The sequence below is a fragment of the Pseudorca crassidens genome, chromosome X (assembly GCF_039906515.1).
Source record: "Pseudorca crassidens isolate mPseCra1 chromosome X, mPseCra1.hap1, whole genome shotgun sequence".
Taxonomy (NCBI): domain Eukaryota; kingdom Metazoa; phylum Chordata; class Mammalia; order Artiodactyla; family Delphinidae; genus Pseudorca; species Pseudorca crassidens.
The window spans coordinates 15622758-15635484 of NC_090317.1; the positions used below are offsets into that span (position 1 = coordinate 15622758).

At 45.3% G+C, this 12727-nt stretch overlaps 1 protein-coding gene across 6 annotated transcripts; it reads right to left on the bottom strand.

Annotated features, from left to right (window-relative positions):
* Nucleotides 1–466: 466 nt before the first annotated feature.
* LOC137217194 (N-alpha-acetyltransferase 11-like) lies at nt 467–12710 on the bottom strand. Of its 6 annotated transcripts, XM_067723773.1 has the most exons (9): nt 12526–12710; nt 11952–12050; nt 11450–11508; nt 10738–10783; nt 10537–10652; nt 10151–10441; nt 8780–8864; nt 8516–8647; nt 467–8485 (listed from the first exon to the last, which is right to left on the bottom strand). In XM_067723773.1, exons 1-9 carry the CDS (start codon nt 12544–12546, stop codon nt 8315–8317), a joined length of 1020 nt encoding a protein of 339 aa, XP_067579874.1. In that variant the 5' UTR covers nt 12547–12710; the 3' UTR covers nt 467–8314. The 6 variants fall into 6 exon arrangements, with proteins under 6 accessions (XP_067579874.1, XP_067579876.1, XP_067579878.1 ...); XM_067723775.1 differs by having other exon boundaries at nt 467–8647; nt 10151–10195; XM_067723777.1 differs by lacking the exon at nt 8516–8647 and having other exon boundaries at nt 467–670.
* Between the last annotated feature and the right edge of the window lie 17 nt (nt 12711–12727).

Sequence of the window (12727 nt, forward strand, 5' to 3'; positions counted from 1 at the left end):
TGAACATATAGCCATGGAATGGGAGATGCAAATTTGGAAGTTGATGGCTTATGGATGATAAAAGAAATCACTTATTGGGAGAGTACAGAATGAGAAGAGAAGAGGATCCAGGGCAAGTCTTTGAAAAAAATTCAACAAATTTGTAGTCTAGTAGAGAAGGATAGGCAAGCTGCAGAGTTGTTAGAGAGAGATCAGGCAGAGATGTAGGTGGAAAGCCAGAAGAATGTGTTGTTAAATACAAAAGAGCTTGGAAGCCCAAGGGAAGAGAGTGTTTCAAGGAGAAAGTGGCCAAGAACAAAAAAAGGCCAAGTAAAATAGCAGAAAACATCTTATCTTTTAGATGTGGTGACACAGATGTCATTTCCGACATGAAAGAGCTATTCTGGGGAAATGATCTGGATAAAAGCCAGATTGGAGTGGGTTAAGAATTGAGTGACAGGTGATAAAATGGAGTAGCTGGTATAGATAACTCTTTCCTTTTTGACAACTCTTTCTTTTATTTGATTTTTAATTATATAAGTAATACATAAATATATTTTCCTTTAAAAAATGAAAACGTTACAGACAGGACTAAAATCCTCTTTGACCGCTGCTACCAATCCTGGTCGTCTTCCTCACCTTTCAGAGGTAACCATAGTTATTCGTTTGGTATGTCCTTCCTGGCCTTTTTCTGGGTATTAACATATTAATGTTATAGATAATAACATAATTTAATGTACACACATATATATACATGTGCATATGTTTTACATAAACATATATTAAATAGTATAACATGATGTATAGAATGAGCCACTTCATTATTTTAATAAACGCACTACCGATATTACATACTGTATCATAATTTATTTGGCATTCCTATACTGATAGTCATTTAAGTTGTTTCTATTTTTTCCCCAGTCGCTCACAATTCTGCAGAAAACTGCCTTATATACACTCACCCTGTCAAAGAAGGCAACAAGAAGGGAATGCTCATTTAAATTTTAATAGACACTGCTTGCACTTTTTATATTTTAATAGTTACTGTACTACCAAACTGCCCTCCCAAATGGCTGTAACAATTTTCCCTCCCACCAGCAGTGGGAGTCTCATAAGACTATTGACTACCCATTATCCCACACCAGCAACAACTCTTTCAAGATGTTCGGCTGTGGAGGGGAGGAAAACTATCCTGTGGTAGCCAGAAGGGGATGAAAGATTGAAAGAGACAGTTTTGTATGTGAGAAAGGCTTGAGCATGTTTTATTTTTTTGTTTTGTTTTTTTAAATTAATTTTTATTGGAGTATAGTTGATTTACAATGTTGTGTTAAAGTATGTTTTAGTGTGCATGAGAAAGCTCCAGTTGAGAAGGAGAGGTTGAATATACGTGAGGAAAAAGAGATAATGACATAAAATTCCCAGGAAAGCAGGGGAGGACATCATCCAAGCACAAGTAAAGGAATGGCCTTCAATGAGAAGAGGCATCATTCTTCTCTTGCATTGGTTTGTGCATCAGAATTCCCTGGAGAGCTTGTTAAAACAGGTTGCTGCCCCTTCCTCCACCAGAGTTTGTGATTCTATAGATTTGGAAGTGGGGTCTGCAAATCTGCATTTCCAGCAAGTTCCCAGGCACTGCTGACTCTCCTGTTCTGTTCTGGGGAATTAATTACACTTTGGAAACCACTATCCTATGTAGCAGGGGAAAAGGAAGGTAGGGTGGGTGTAGAGATGGGTAAGATACGTGTGTTTGGTCGCCAGACGATGACAGGAGTTCCTATCTAACGGCTTCTATTTTCTCTATGAAATAAGAGTTGTGGTCAAATATTGAACGTGTGGGAGCAGGTGGGAGGTGGTGCTGGGGTAGGAGGTTAGAGGAGAGTGGAGAAAGTTGTAAAAAATGGTTGCAGAAGGAAGGTGAGTGAATTGACCAAAAATATGTAGTAAAATTCCTGGGCCATACTGAAGTCTCATTTGAGGTCTATGATCATGGATTTTACAATAGGCTCAATCTGCCCAATTGTGTGACTTTTTCCAGTAGACATGGAGAAAGTAAAACATCAGTTTTACCCAAGACTGAAGTTTTGCTACTCTAGTGTCTCAAGAAGACATCCAGCAGCTCATGCTAGAAATCTGGCATCACCATTGATTCCTCCCTCACCCTGCATAACCAATGCATCATTAATATTAATAGCTAACACTTAATATCAATCATGCTTATTATGCTCTAAGAAATGTTATGTATATTAACTCATTTCATCCTGATACTTCCTATAACTCCTATTATTATAGTCATTTTATAAATGAGGACACTGAAATTATGGATTTGCCCGAATCCATGCAGCTAGGAAGTGGCAGAGCCAGGCTTCAAACCAGACATTCTATAGCACCAGGGTCTAGTTCTTAGGTAGACTCTTCTGCACTGTTTCAACTTCCCAACTACCTTTTTTTTTTTGGGGGCCATGCCATGGGGCATGGGGAAATCTTAGTTCCCTGACCAGGGAAGTGCTGAGTCCTAACCACTGGACCGCCAGGGAACTCCCCCAACTATCTTTCTGATCTATCCACTTTTCACCCTGTCCACAACCCCTATCCTAGTCCAAGCCACGCCATAGCTCACACAGCCTTAAAGTCCTTTTTCCAGCTTCCATGCTTGCCCCTTTATGACTCATTCTCCACGGAGCTGCCAGAGTCAGCTTTCAAAAATACCAATCAGCTCAAGTGCTTCTCCTGGATTAAAGCTTTTCGGTGGCTCCCACTGTTCTTAGCATAAACCCTGCAAATCCTCCCTATGACTTAAAGCATCCTGGATAATCTGACACTTTCCTAACCTTCTGGCTAGATTAACTGTCACTGTTTTCCCTAAATCACCATATTCCAGCCTTAGTGGCTTCCTTTAAGTTCTTCACATACTTCTCATTCTTTTCCTCACCAGGGCCTTTGCACATGCTGTTGCTACTATCTAGAATGTTCTTCCCATGAGCGATTGCTTTTTATCCTTGAACTCTCAGCTTCCATGACAGTACCTCCAGGGAGATCTTCCCTGGCTATTGTAAGTAGGCCTCCTACACTTGCACACACATTTTTAAAAGCATTCTCTATTACTGCAGCTTACTTTATTCAAAAAATAGTGGTTTTCAGACAAATATCTTATATTAATGCATATGTGGAACCTGGAAAATGGTACAGATGAACCAGTTTGCAGGGCAAAAATAGAGACACAGATGTAGAGAACAAACGAGTGGACACCAAGAGGGGAAAGTGGTGGTGGGGAGTGGTGGTAGGATGAACTGGGAGATTGGGACTGACATATATACACTAAGATGTACAAAATAGGTAACTAATAGGAACCTGCTGTTTAAAAAATAAAATAAAATAAAATTCAAAAAAAGTAGTGGATTTCACTATTTTTTGTTTGTTTTCTTGCTTATTTTCTCACACCCCCACCACTAAATGTAAACTTCATGAGGGCAGGGACCAAGTGCATTTTATTCAGCATTGTATACCAGTCCCTACCATAGTGACCGACACAGAGTAGGTACCCAGTGGATATTTGGCAAGGGAATGAATTAATGAACTGGGGGCAGCCGAGTAGTCACGTCAGACAGGAAGCTGGATATGCAGGTTGAGGAGCCCAAGGGAGGGATCTGGCACAGATATATAAACGCTGGGGCTGGGAATTCCCTGGCGATCGAGTGGATAGGACTCCACGCTTCCACTTCAGGGGGTCCAGATTCAATCCCTTGTTAGGAAGCTAAGATTCTGCAAGCCGCAGGTGCAGCAAAAAACAAAACAAAACAAAACAAAACAAAAAATCCCCAGCCTGAGGCTATAGAGATAGTATTGTAGAGGACCCCCTGGGAATGGGTGAGATTACCTAAAGGATGAGGAAAGAATGAATAAACAAGAGGCTCTAGCAATGAGACTGAAAAAACTCTAATATTTAAAGATGGACTAGACAAGTCCCTCCCATCAGGAAATTTGCACAAGCCTCTTAGATAGCCTAATCCACCAGAGGGCAAACAGCAGAAGCAAGAAGAACTACAATCCTGCAGCCTGTGGAACAAAAACCACATTCACAGAAAGGTAGACAAGATGAAAAGGCAGAGGGCTATGTACCAGATGAAGGAACAAGATAAAACCGCAGAAAAACAACTAAATGAAGTGGAGATAGGCAACTTTCCAGAAAAAGAATTCAGAATAATGATGATCAAGATGATCCAGGACCTTGGAAAAACAATGGAGGCAAAGATTGAGAAGATGCAAGAAATGTTTAACAAAGACTTAGAAGAAGTAAAGAACAAACACCTAGAAGAATTAAAGAACAAACAGAGATGAACAATACAATAACTGAAATGAAAAATACACTAAAAGGAATCAATAGCAGAATAACTGAGGCAGAAGAATGGATAAGTGACCTGGAAGACAGAATGGTGGAATTCACTGGCGTGGAACACAATAAAGAAAAAGAAATTAAAAGAAATGAAGACAGCCTAAGAGACCTCTGGGACAACATTAAATGCAACAACATTCACATTATAGGGGTCCCAGAAGGAGAAGAGAGGGAGAAAGGACCCAAGAAAATATTTGAAGAGACTATAGTTGAAAACTTTCCTAACATGGGAAAGGAAATAGCCACCCAAGTCCAGGAAGCACAGAGAGTCCCATACAGGATAAACCCAAGGAGAAACACGCCAAGACACATAGCAATCAAATTGGCAAAAATTGAAGACAAAGAAAAATTATTGAAAGCAGCAAGGGAAAAATGACAAATAACATACACGGGAACTCCCATAAGGTTAACAGCTGATTTCTCAGCAGAAACACTACAAGCCAGAAGTGAGTGGCATGACATATTTAAAGTGATGAAAGGGAAGAACCTAAAACCAAGATTACTCTACCCAGCAAGGATCTCATTCAGATTCGATGGAGAAATCAAAAGCTTTACAGACAAGCAAAAGCTAAGAGAATTCAGCACCACCAAATCAGCTCTACAACAAATGCTAAAGGAACTTCTTTAAGTAGGAAACACAAGAAAAGAAAAGGACCTACAAAAACAAAACCATAACAATTAAGAAAATGGTAAAAGGAACATACATATCGATAATTACCTTACATGTGAATGGATTAAATGCTCCAACCAAAAGACACAGGCTTGCTGAATGGATATAAAAACAAGACCCATATATATGCTGTCCACAAGAGACCCACTTCAGACCTAAGGACACATACAGACTGAAAGTGAGGGGATGAAAAAAGATATTCCATGCAAATAGAAATCAAAAGAAAGCTGGAGTAGCAATACTCATATCAGATAAAATAGACTTTAAAATAGAGAATGTTACAAGAGACAAGGAAGGACACTACATAATGATCAAGGGATCGATCCAAGAAGAAGAAATAACATAACAATTATAAATATATATGCCCCCAACATAGGAGCACCTCAATACATAAGGCAACTGCTAACAGCCATAAAAGAGGAAATCGACAGTAACACAATAATAGTGGGAGACTTTAACACCTCACTTACACCACTGGACAGATCATCCAAACAGAAAATTAATAAGGAAACACAAGCTTTAAATGACACAATAGACCAGATAGATTTAATTGATATATATAGGACATTCCATCCAAAAACAGCAGATTACACTTTCTTCTCAAGAGCGCACATAACATTCCCCAGGATACATCACATACTAGGTCACAGATCTAGCCTCAGTAAATTTAAGAAAATTGAAATCATATCAAGCATCTTTTCTGACCACAGCGCTATGAGATTAGAAATCAATTACAGGGAAAAAAATGTAAAAAACACAAACACATGGAAGCTAAACAATACGTTACTAAATAACCAAGAGATCACTGAATAAATCAAAGAGGAAATCAAAAAATACCTAGAGACAAATGACAATGAAAACACGACGATCCAAAACCTATCAGATGCAGCAAAAGCAGTTCTAAGAGGGAAGTTTTTATTTATACAAGCCTACCGCAAGAAACAAGAAAAATCTCAAATCAACAATCTAACGTTACACCTAAAGGAACTAGAGAAAGAAGAACAAACAAAACCCAAAATTAGCAGAAGGAAAGAAATCATAGAGATCAGAGCAGAAATAAATGAAATAGAAACAAAGAAAACAATAGCAAAGATCAATAAAACTAAAAGCTGGTTCTTTGAGAAGATAAACAAAATTGATAAACCATTAACCGAACTCATCAAGAAAAAGAGGAAGAGGACTCAAATCAATAAAATTAGAAATGAAAAAGGAGGATACAACAGACACTGCAGAAATACAAAGCCTCCTAAGAGACTACTACAAGCAACTCTATGCCAATAAAATGGACAACCTGGAAGAAATGGACAAATTCTTAGAAAGGTATAACCTTCCAAGACTGAACCAGGAAGAAACAGAAAATATGAACAGACCAATCACAAGAAATGAAATTGAAGCTGTGGTTAAAAATCTTCCAACAAACAAAAGCCCAGGACCAGATGACTTCACAGATGAATCCTATCAAACATTTAGAGAAGAGCTAACACCCCATCCTTCTCAAACTCTTCCAAAAAATTGCAGAGGAGGGAACACTCCCAAATCATTCTATGAGGCCACCATCACCCTGATACCAAGACCAGACAAAGATACTACAATAAAAGAAAATTACAGACCAATATCACTCATGAATATAGATGCAAAAATCCTCAACAAAATACTAGCAAACAGAATCCAACAGCACATTAAAAGGATCATACAGCATGATCAAGTGGGATTTATCCCACAGATGCAAGGATTCTTCAATATACACAAATCAGTCAATGTGATACACCATATTAACAAATTGAAGGAGAAAAACCATATGATCATCTCAATAGATGCAGAAAAAGCTTTTGACAAAATTCAACACCCATTTATGATAAAAACTCTCCAGAAAGTGGGCATAGAGGGAACCTACCTCAACATAATAAAGGTCATATATGACAAACCCACAGCAAACATCATTCTCAATGGTGAAAAACTGAAAGCATTTCCTCTAAGATTAGGAACAAGACAAGGATGTCCACTCTCACCACTATTATTCAAAATAGTTTTGGAAGTCCTAGCCATGGCAATCAGAGAAGAAAAAGAAATAAAAGCAATACAATTGGAAAAGAACAAGTAAAACTGTCACTGTTTGCAGATGACATGCTACTATATATAGAGTACCCTAAACATGCCACCAGAAAACTACTAGAGCTAATCAATGAATTTGGTAAAGTTGCAGGATACAGAATTAATGCACAGAAATCTCTTGCATTCCTATACACTAATGATGAAAAATCTGAAAGAGAAATTAAGGAAACACTCCCATTTACCACTGCAACAAAAAGAATAAAATACCTAGGAATAAACCTACCTATGGAGACAAAAGACCTGTATGCAGAAAACTATAAGACACTGATGAAAGAAATTAAAGATGATACCAACAGATGGAGAGATATACCATGTTCTTGGATTGGAATAATCAACATTGTGAAAATGACTATATTACCCAAAGCAATCTACAGATTCAATGTAATCCCTATCAAATTACCAATGGCATTTTTCACAGAACTGGAACAAAAAATCTTAAAATTTGTATGGAGACACAAAAGACCCCAAATAGCTAAAGCAGTCTTGAGGGAAAAAAACAGAGCTGGAGGAATCAGATTCCCTGACTTCAGACTATACTACAAAGCTACAGTCATCAAGACAATATGGACTGGCACAAAAACAGAAATATAGATCAATGGAACACGATAGAAAGCCCAGAGGTAAACCCATGCACCTATGGTCAACTAATCTATGACAAAGGAGGCAAGGATATACAATAGGGAAAAGACAGCCTCTTCAATAAGTGGTGCTGGGAAAACTGGACAGCTGCATGTAAAAGGATGAAATTAGAACACTCCCTAACACCATACACAAAAATAAACTCAAAATGGATTAAAGACCTAAATGTAAGACTGTACACTATAAAACTCTTAGAGGAAAACATAGGAAAAACACTCCTTGACATAAATCACAGCAAGATCGTTTTTGATCCACCTTCTAGAGTAATGCAAATAAAAACAAAAATAAACAAATGGGAAATAAAAACAAAAATAAACAAATGGGACATACATACACAAATATGTATTCAAAGCTTTTGCACAGCAAAGGAAACCATAAACAAGACGAAAAGGCAACCCTCAGAATGGGAGAAAGTATTTGCAAATGAAGCAACTGACAAAGGATTCATCTCCAAAATTTACAAGCAGCTCATGCAGCTCAACAACAAAAAAACAAACAACCCAATCCAAAAATGGACAGAAGACCTAAACAGGCCTCTGGGCCTGTTTCCTCTCCTGTAAAGTGGAGGTGATCATGGCTCCCTCACGAGGCTGCCGTGGAGCCCTCTGAACGGCCCTGGCCCCCGAGGAGCCTTGGGCAGAACCCTGACTTCTCTTCAGCCCGGTTCTGTCTGACCCCGAGCCTTGGAGGCCAGCCACAGCCATCCCCAGGCCCCGGTCTCTCAGCACGTCTAGGGGCCTCCTCCCTCTCCTCTCACAGCAGCCTCTGGGCAGGACGGGCTTCTTCCTCGGAGAATGGAATCTTGGGCCGACGGCCTTCGTTAAGGTCCTGCCAAGGTCTGGCTCCCCGCCTGCCAGCTACAGAAGCTAAGGTGAGGAGGGCCAGGACTCCTGGCGACGCAGCCTCCAACTGTCCCAGGCCACCCCTGCTCGCCTTGCCTGGGGACCGCAGCCCTGGCCCCGCAGGACTCTTACCTGCAGGACTCTTACCTCATCGGCCATCTGGGTGAGGTCCCGCTTCATCGTGTATGCGTCTTCTCCATCTGTATAGTATTTGGGCTCCACTTTGCTGATCCTGGGGGCAGCAGGTGGAGAGAAGGAGGGCAACCCAAATCGGGGGCAATTCTCCTCAGCATTCTGGCATCATCTGCTAGTGGGGCAGGGTGTCACTGCCCCCCCCCCCCAAGGACCCTTTGGGAGACATTTCCAACATGGTCTTCCCTCTGCTTTCTCCAACAGTAAGTAGCACCCAGCTCCTTTATTGCCCCCCACCCCTGGCATCCTGCCACTGCCCCTCGTCCCTAACCTGGCCACCAAGGATCTGTGTCTGTGGTTTCCTGTGAACTGAAGCCCTGAATTTGGCAGTCCCCTCCCCTCCCCTCCCCGCCCTGCTCCCTGTCACTTCCTGGGCATGCATGGCTGGCTCGTATACCTAACAACTGGAACCGGGGAGGGGTGCTGCTGCCTGGGCCTCTGTTCTTGGTGGTCGTTACCAGGCAGCGTGGCCCCTAGCCCGAGCAGCTCAGGGGCCAAGCCTGCGCTGGGAGGTGTGTATGCAGACCTGGGCACCCTGCCACTGAAAAGGGAGCCAGTCTGGATGGCCCAGAAAGGCCCTGCCAGCCTTAAGACCCTAGAACTGTCAACCACCAGAGGCATTTGCATCCAGGCCAAAGATCCTGCCTCAAATACCCAGCCCGGAGGCCACTTCCCTTCCCAACAGTCCCTCCTCGTCCCCCACCAAGCTGAAGCTGACGCTGTCTCAGTGGGCCCTCCATGGACAGCCCACCTCAGCCTCACTTTCCAGCAGCTTTCACCACAATGTACTGGGCAGAGCAGTTCCCTGCTAGGCTCTCTCTGTCCTGCGCTGGGCACACAGAGACTGCCACACCCCTGAGTGGACCCAGCCTCATCCACTAGGACACCCAGGGCTCTAGATCCCTCCGCTGCTCTTGCCACTGGCCCTTCATGCGCGGACGTGCTCAGATCTATCCTTTCTTCTGGTCCCACTTAGATGCTTCTGGGTGCCTGGTCACTCAGTTCTGCTCCTTGGCTTCTGTTCCTGTCCTGGGCCCTTGTCTCTGCTTCCGAACCTCTTCACCGTGCTGCCCTTCCAGCATAGCCACCACCAGCATCAAGCAAGAAACACCAAGCGTCCTCCAGAAGCGCGACATGCCTCAAGCAGCCTGCAGCAGGCAGGTGCTCTGCCCCCAAGAGTGCTGTCCACAGCCCGCTCCCCCATCTCAGCTAGCCCTAGCCGCCCTCACGCCCCTGCCTGGAAGGTAGTTCAGCCCATCTCAGCCACCTGGATAAGCCAGACCTGGGGACCATCCCACTCCATGAGAAAAATGTAGATCTACTTACTGAAAGTTGAGGGTGTTGGAATAGAGGCGCAGAGCGGCCCGGTTACTGCAGGGGAATAAGGCACTGCTGAGCTGTACAGACGAGGCCAGGCAGGGACAGCACATCCAGGTCTTGCCCCTCCTCCCGGTCCCCCTCCCCACTAAGCCCACTTCCCGATCTTCTCCAAAAGCCAAGGCAGCCCAAGATCCACATCGAGGCAGTATCCCCGCTGGTGGTGGTGGGATGAATTGGGAGATTGGGATTGACATATATACACAAATATGTATAAAATAGATAACTGATAAGAACCTGCTGTATAAAAATAAATAAAAGAAAATTCAAAAAAAACCCAACAAAACAGACAGTATCCCCCTACCCACCCCCCTTCCCTCGGCCCTGGCTTCCACCTCTTCCTGACATGCAGGGAGACGTATTTGGCATTGAAGTTCTCGATCATGGCTCTGCAGGCCTGGTCCACCAGCTTCTGAGCCAGGCCAAGGCGCCGGTGGGAACGCTTCACAGCCTGGTGGGAGAAAGGTGGGACCTCGGGGCGGCTCCAACTAATTTCCGCCCCCGCCCCCACCAGAGCCTGGGTGGGCCCTACGCACCAGCGAGGTGATGTGTCCATGGCGCACATTGTGCGGGCCCTCTTCCCTAGAGCAAGAAGAAAGGAGAGGGGCTAGGCGTGAACCCCAAAGTGCATCCAGTCCCGGGACGGGGGAGAGCCAGGACTCTCCAAACCCCAGGCAGCAGCCAAAAGACATGTGCAGTGTCAATGGAATACTGTTCAGTGCTAAAAAGAAAGGAGCTCTCAAGCCATGAAAAGACGTGGGGGGAGACTTCAATGCATATGACTAAGTGAAAGGTGGTCTGAAATGTTTACACACTGTATGATTCTAATCATATGACCTTCTGGAGAAGGCGAAACTATGGAGACAGTAAAGAGATCAGTGGTTCCCGGGGAGAGGGGAGGGAGGGAGGGCAGGCAGTGAAACTACTCTGTTTGATACTATAGTATCGGATACATTGTTATACCTTTGTCCATGGAACGTAGAACTCAAAGAGTAAAACAATGTAACTATGGGTTTCTGCAATAATGTAACAGTATCGGTTCACCCATTGTAACAGATGTGCCACAAGATGTTAATGTGAGAGGAAACTGAACTAAAGGAACAGTCTATTAATTAACAAAACGAAACAAAAAAACCAAACCCAACCCAACCCAGGCAGCATCCACCAGACGCGTGCGGTGTCGGTGTCCCTCCTCCCCCCACCCCCAGGTCAGGCACCGGGCTTGTCCCTCCGTCCTTGGTGACTCACATTTTGGCCAGGACATACCCCACAATCTTCCCATTCTCATCCTCAGCGACGTAAGAGAGCTGGGTGACAGGGAGGAAAGAGAAGGCAGAAAACAAGTTCCTGTCAGAGCTGGAGGCGCCCTTATCGGACACCTGGCCCCAGCGCCTGCCTGTCGCTGTGTGCATGACAGACAGAAGCCCATCGGGCAGCGAGTTCAGTGACAGCTCCTGACCTCCAGGCCAAGTGGCTTGGTTTTCCCACATCACACCATGCCCCCTTTCCTTAACCCAGAAGAAGTGGACAGACACAGGTGGGAATACTGCCCCTACCTTGGCCCTGTTCTTCGCCCCTCTTCAAGGCGCCTCCTATCCATCTCCTGCCACCCCAGCCGGAAACACTCAGGGCCTCATTGACCCATGCGCCCCCCGGACTCTTCACGACCTCGCCGGCTCGTCCCAAGCCGACCCAGGGTGGAATTTCCTTGGCCTGGTTTCCCTCATCCCCAAATTCAACAGCTGCCCACCTGGGGCCAGGAAAGGCCATGGGAGAAATAATATTTCATCTGGTAGTTCTCGGGCAGGCACAGGAGGTTGCAGTGCTGCATGTTCATCAGGTCCTCTGGCTGCGGGAGAGGAGGGCAGTGGAATGCAGTCAGGCCGGGGGCTGCGGTGACTAAGTAGGCCTCGGTCGTGTTAGAACCCTGCTCTGTCTACTCAGCGACCCCCGCCCCCCCCACAGGGCTGGGCGGGCGCTGCGACTGTCTCCGCACAGGCCTGGCCCACAGCCGCTGTGCAAAAACTGACTGTTCCAGGAATGAACGTTGAGCTCCAGGAAGCTCCCCGACACCATCCAACGGAAACCCGACATCCGGAAAGAAAGAGTTCGCAGCCCCGGCCCTGCCCCCCTGGCTCCCCCGGCCTCCTCTTCGGGTAGATCCAGCCCCACGGGGACGTGGCCTTCACTTTTCCGCGCCGGGCGGCCGAGGGCGTCCAGGGCGGCTGGCCCGGTGATCGGCCGGGCCCCTCAGGAGCACGCGCACGCAGCCACCGGGCCCCGCTCCCACGCGGCGCGGACAGCCTCCGGCCCCGGCCCCTCACCCTCGCATTGCGGATGTTCATAACGGCGGCGGGACTCGCGGCTCCCAGCGGGTCGTGAACACGCAGTCAGCTGCCACCGCGCTCCGAAGAGACGCCGGGGCTGCCAGGCCAGGGCTGTGGCTGGGGCTGTGGCTGAGTCCGATATCGCGGGGACGGCGCCGGAAGATGACGCGTCCGCTGGAACCGACCACCGGCCGGAAGT

What these genes read in the sequence shown, in the direction of transcription:
- LOC137217194 (XM_067723772.1), bottom strand. Translation starts at nt 12,546, where the DNA reads ATGAACATCCGCAATGCGAGG. An exon ending in ATGGCCTTTCCTGGCCCCAG is followed by an intron (nt 11,509 to 11,951) that starts GTGGGCAGCTGT and finishes CCTGTCACCCAG; the next exon opens with CTCTCTTACGTCGCTGAGGA. An exon ending in GGGTATGTCCTGGCCAAAAT is followed by an intron (nt 10,784 to 11,449) that starts GTGAGTCACCAA and finishes TTCTTGCTCTAG; the next exon opens with GGAAGAGGGCCCGCACAATG.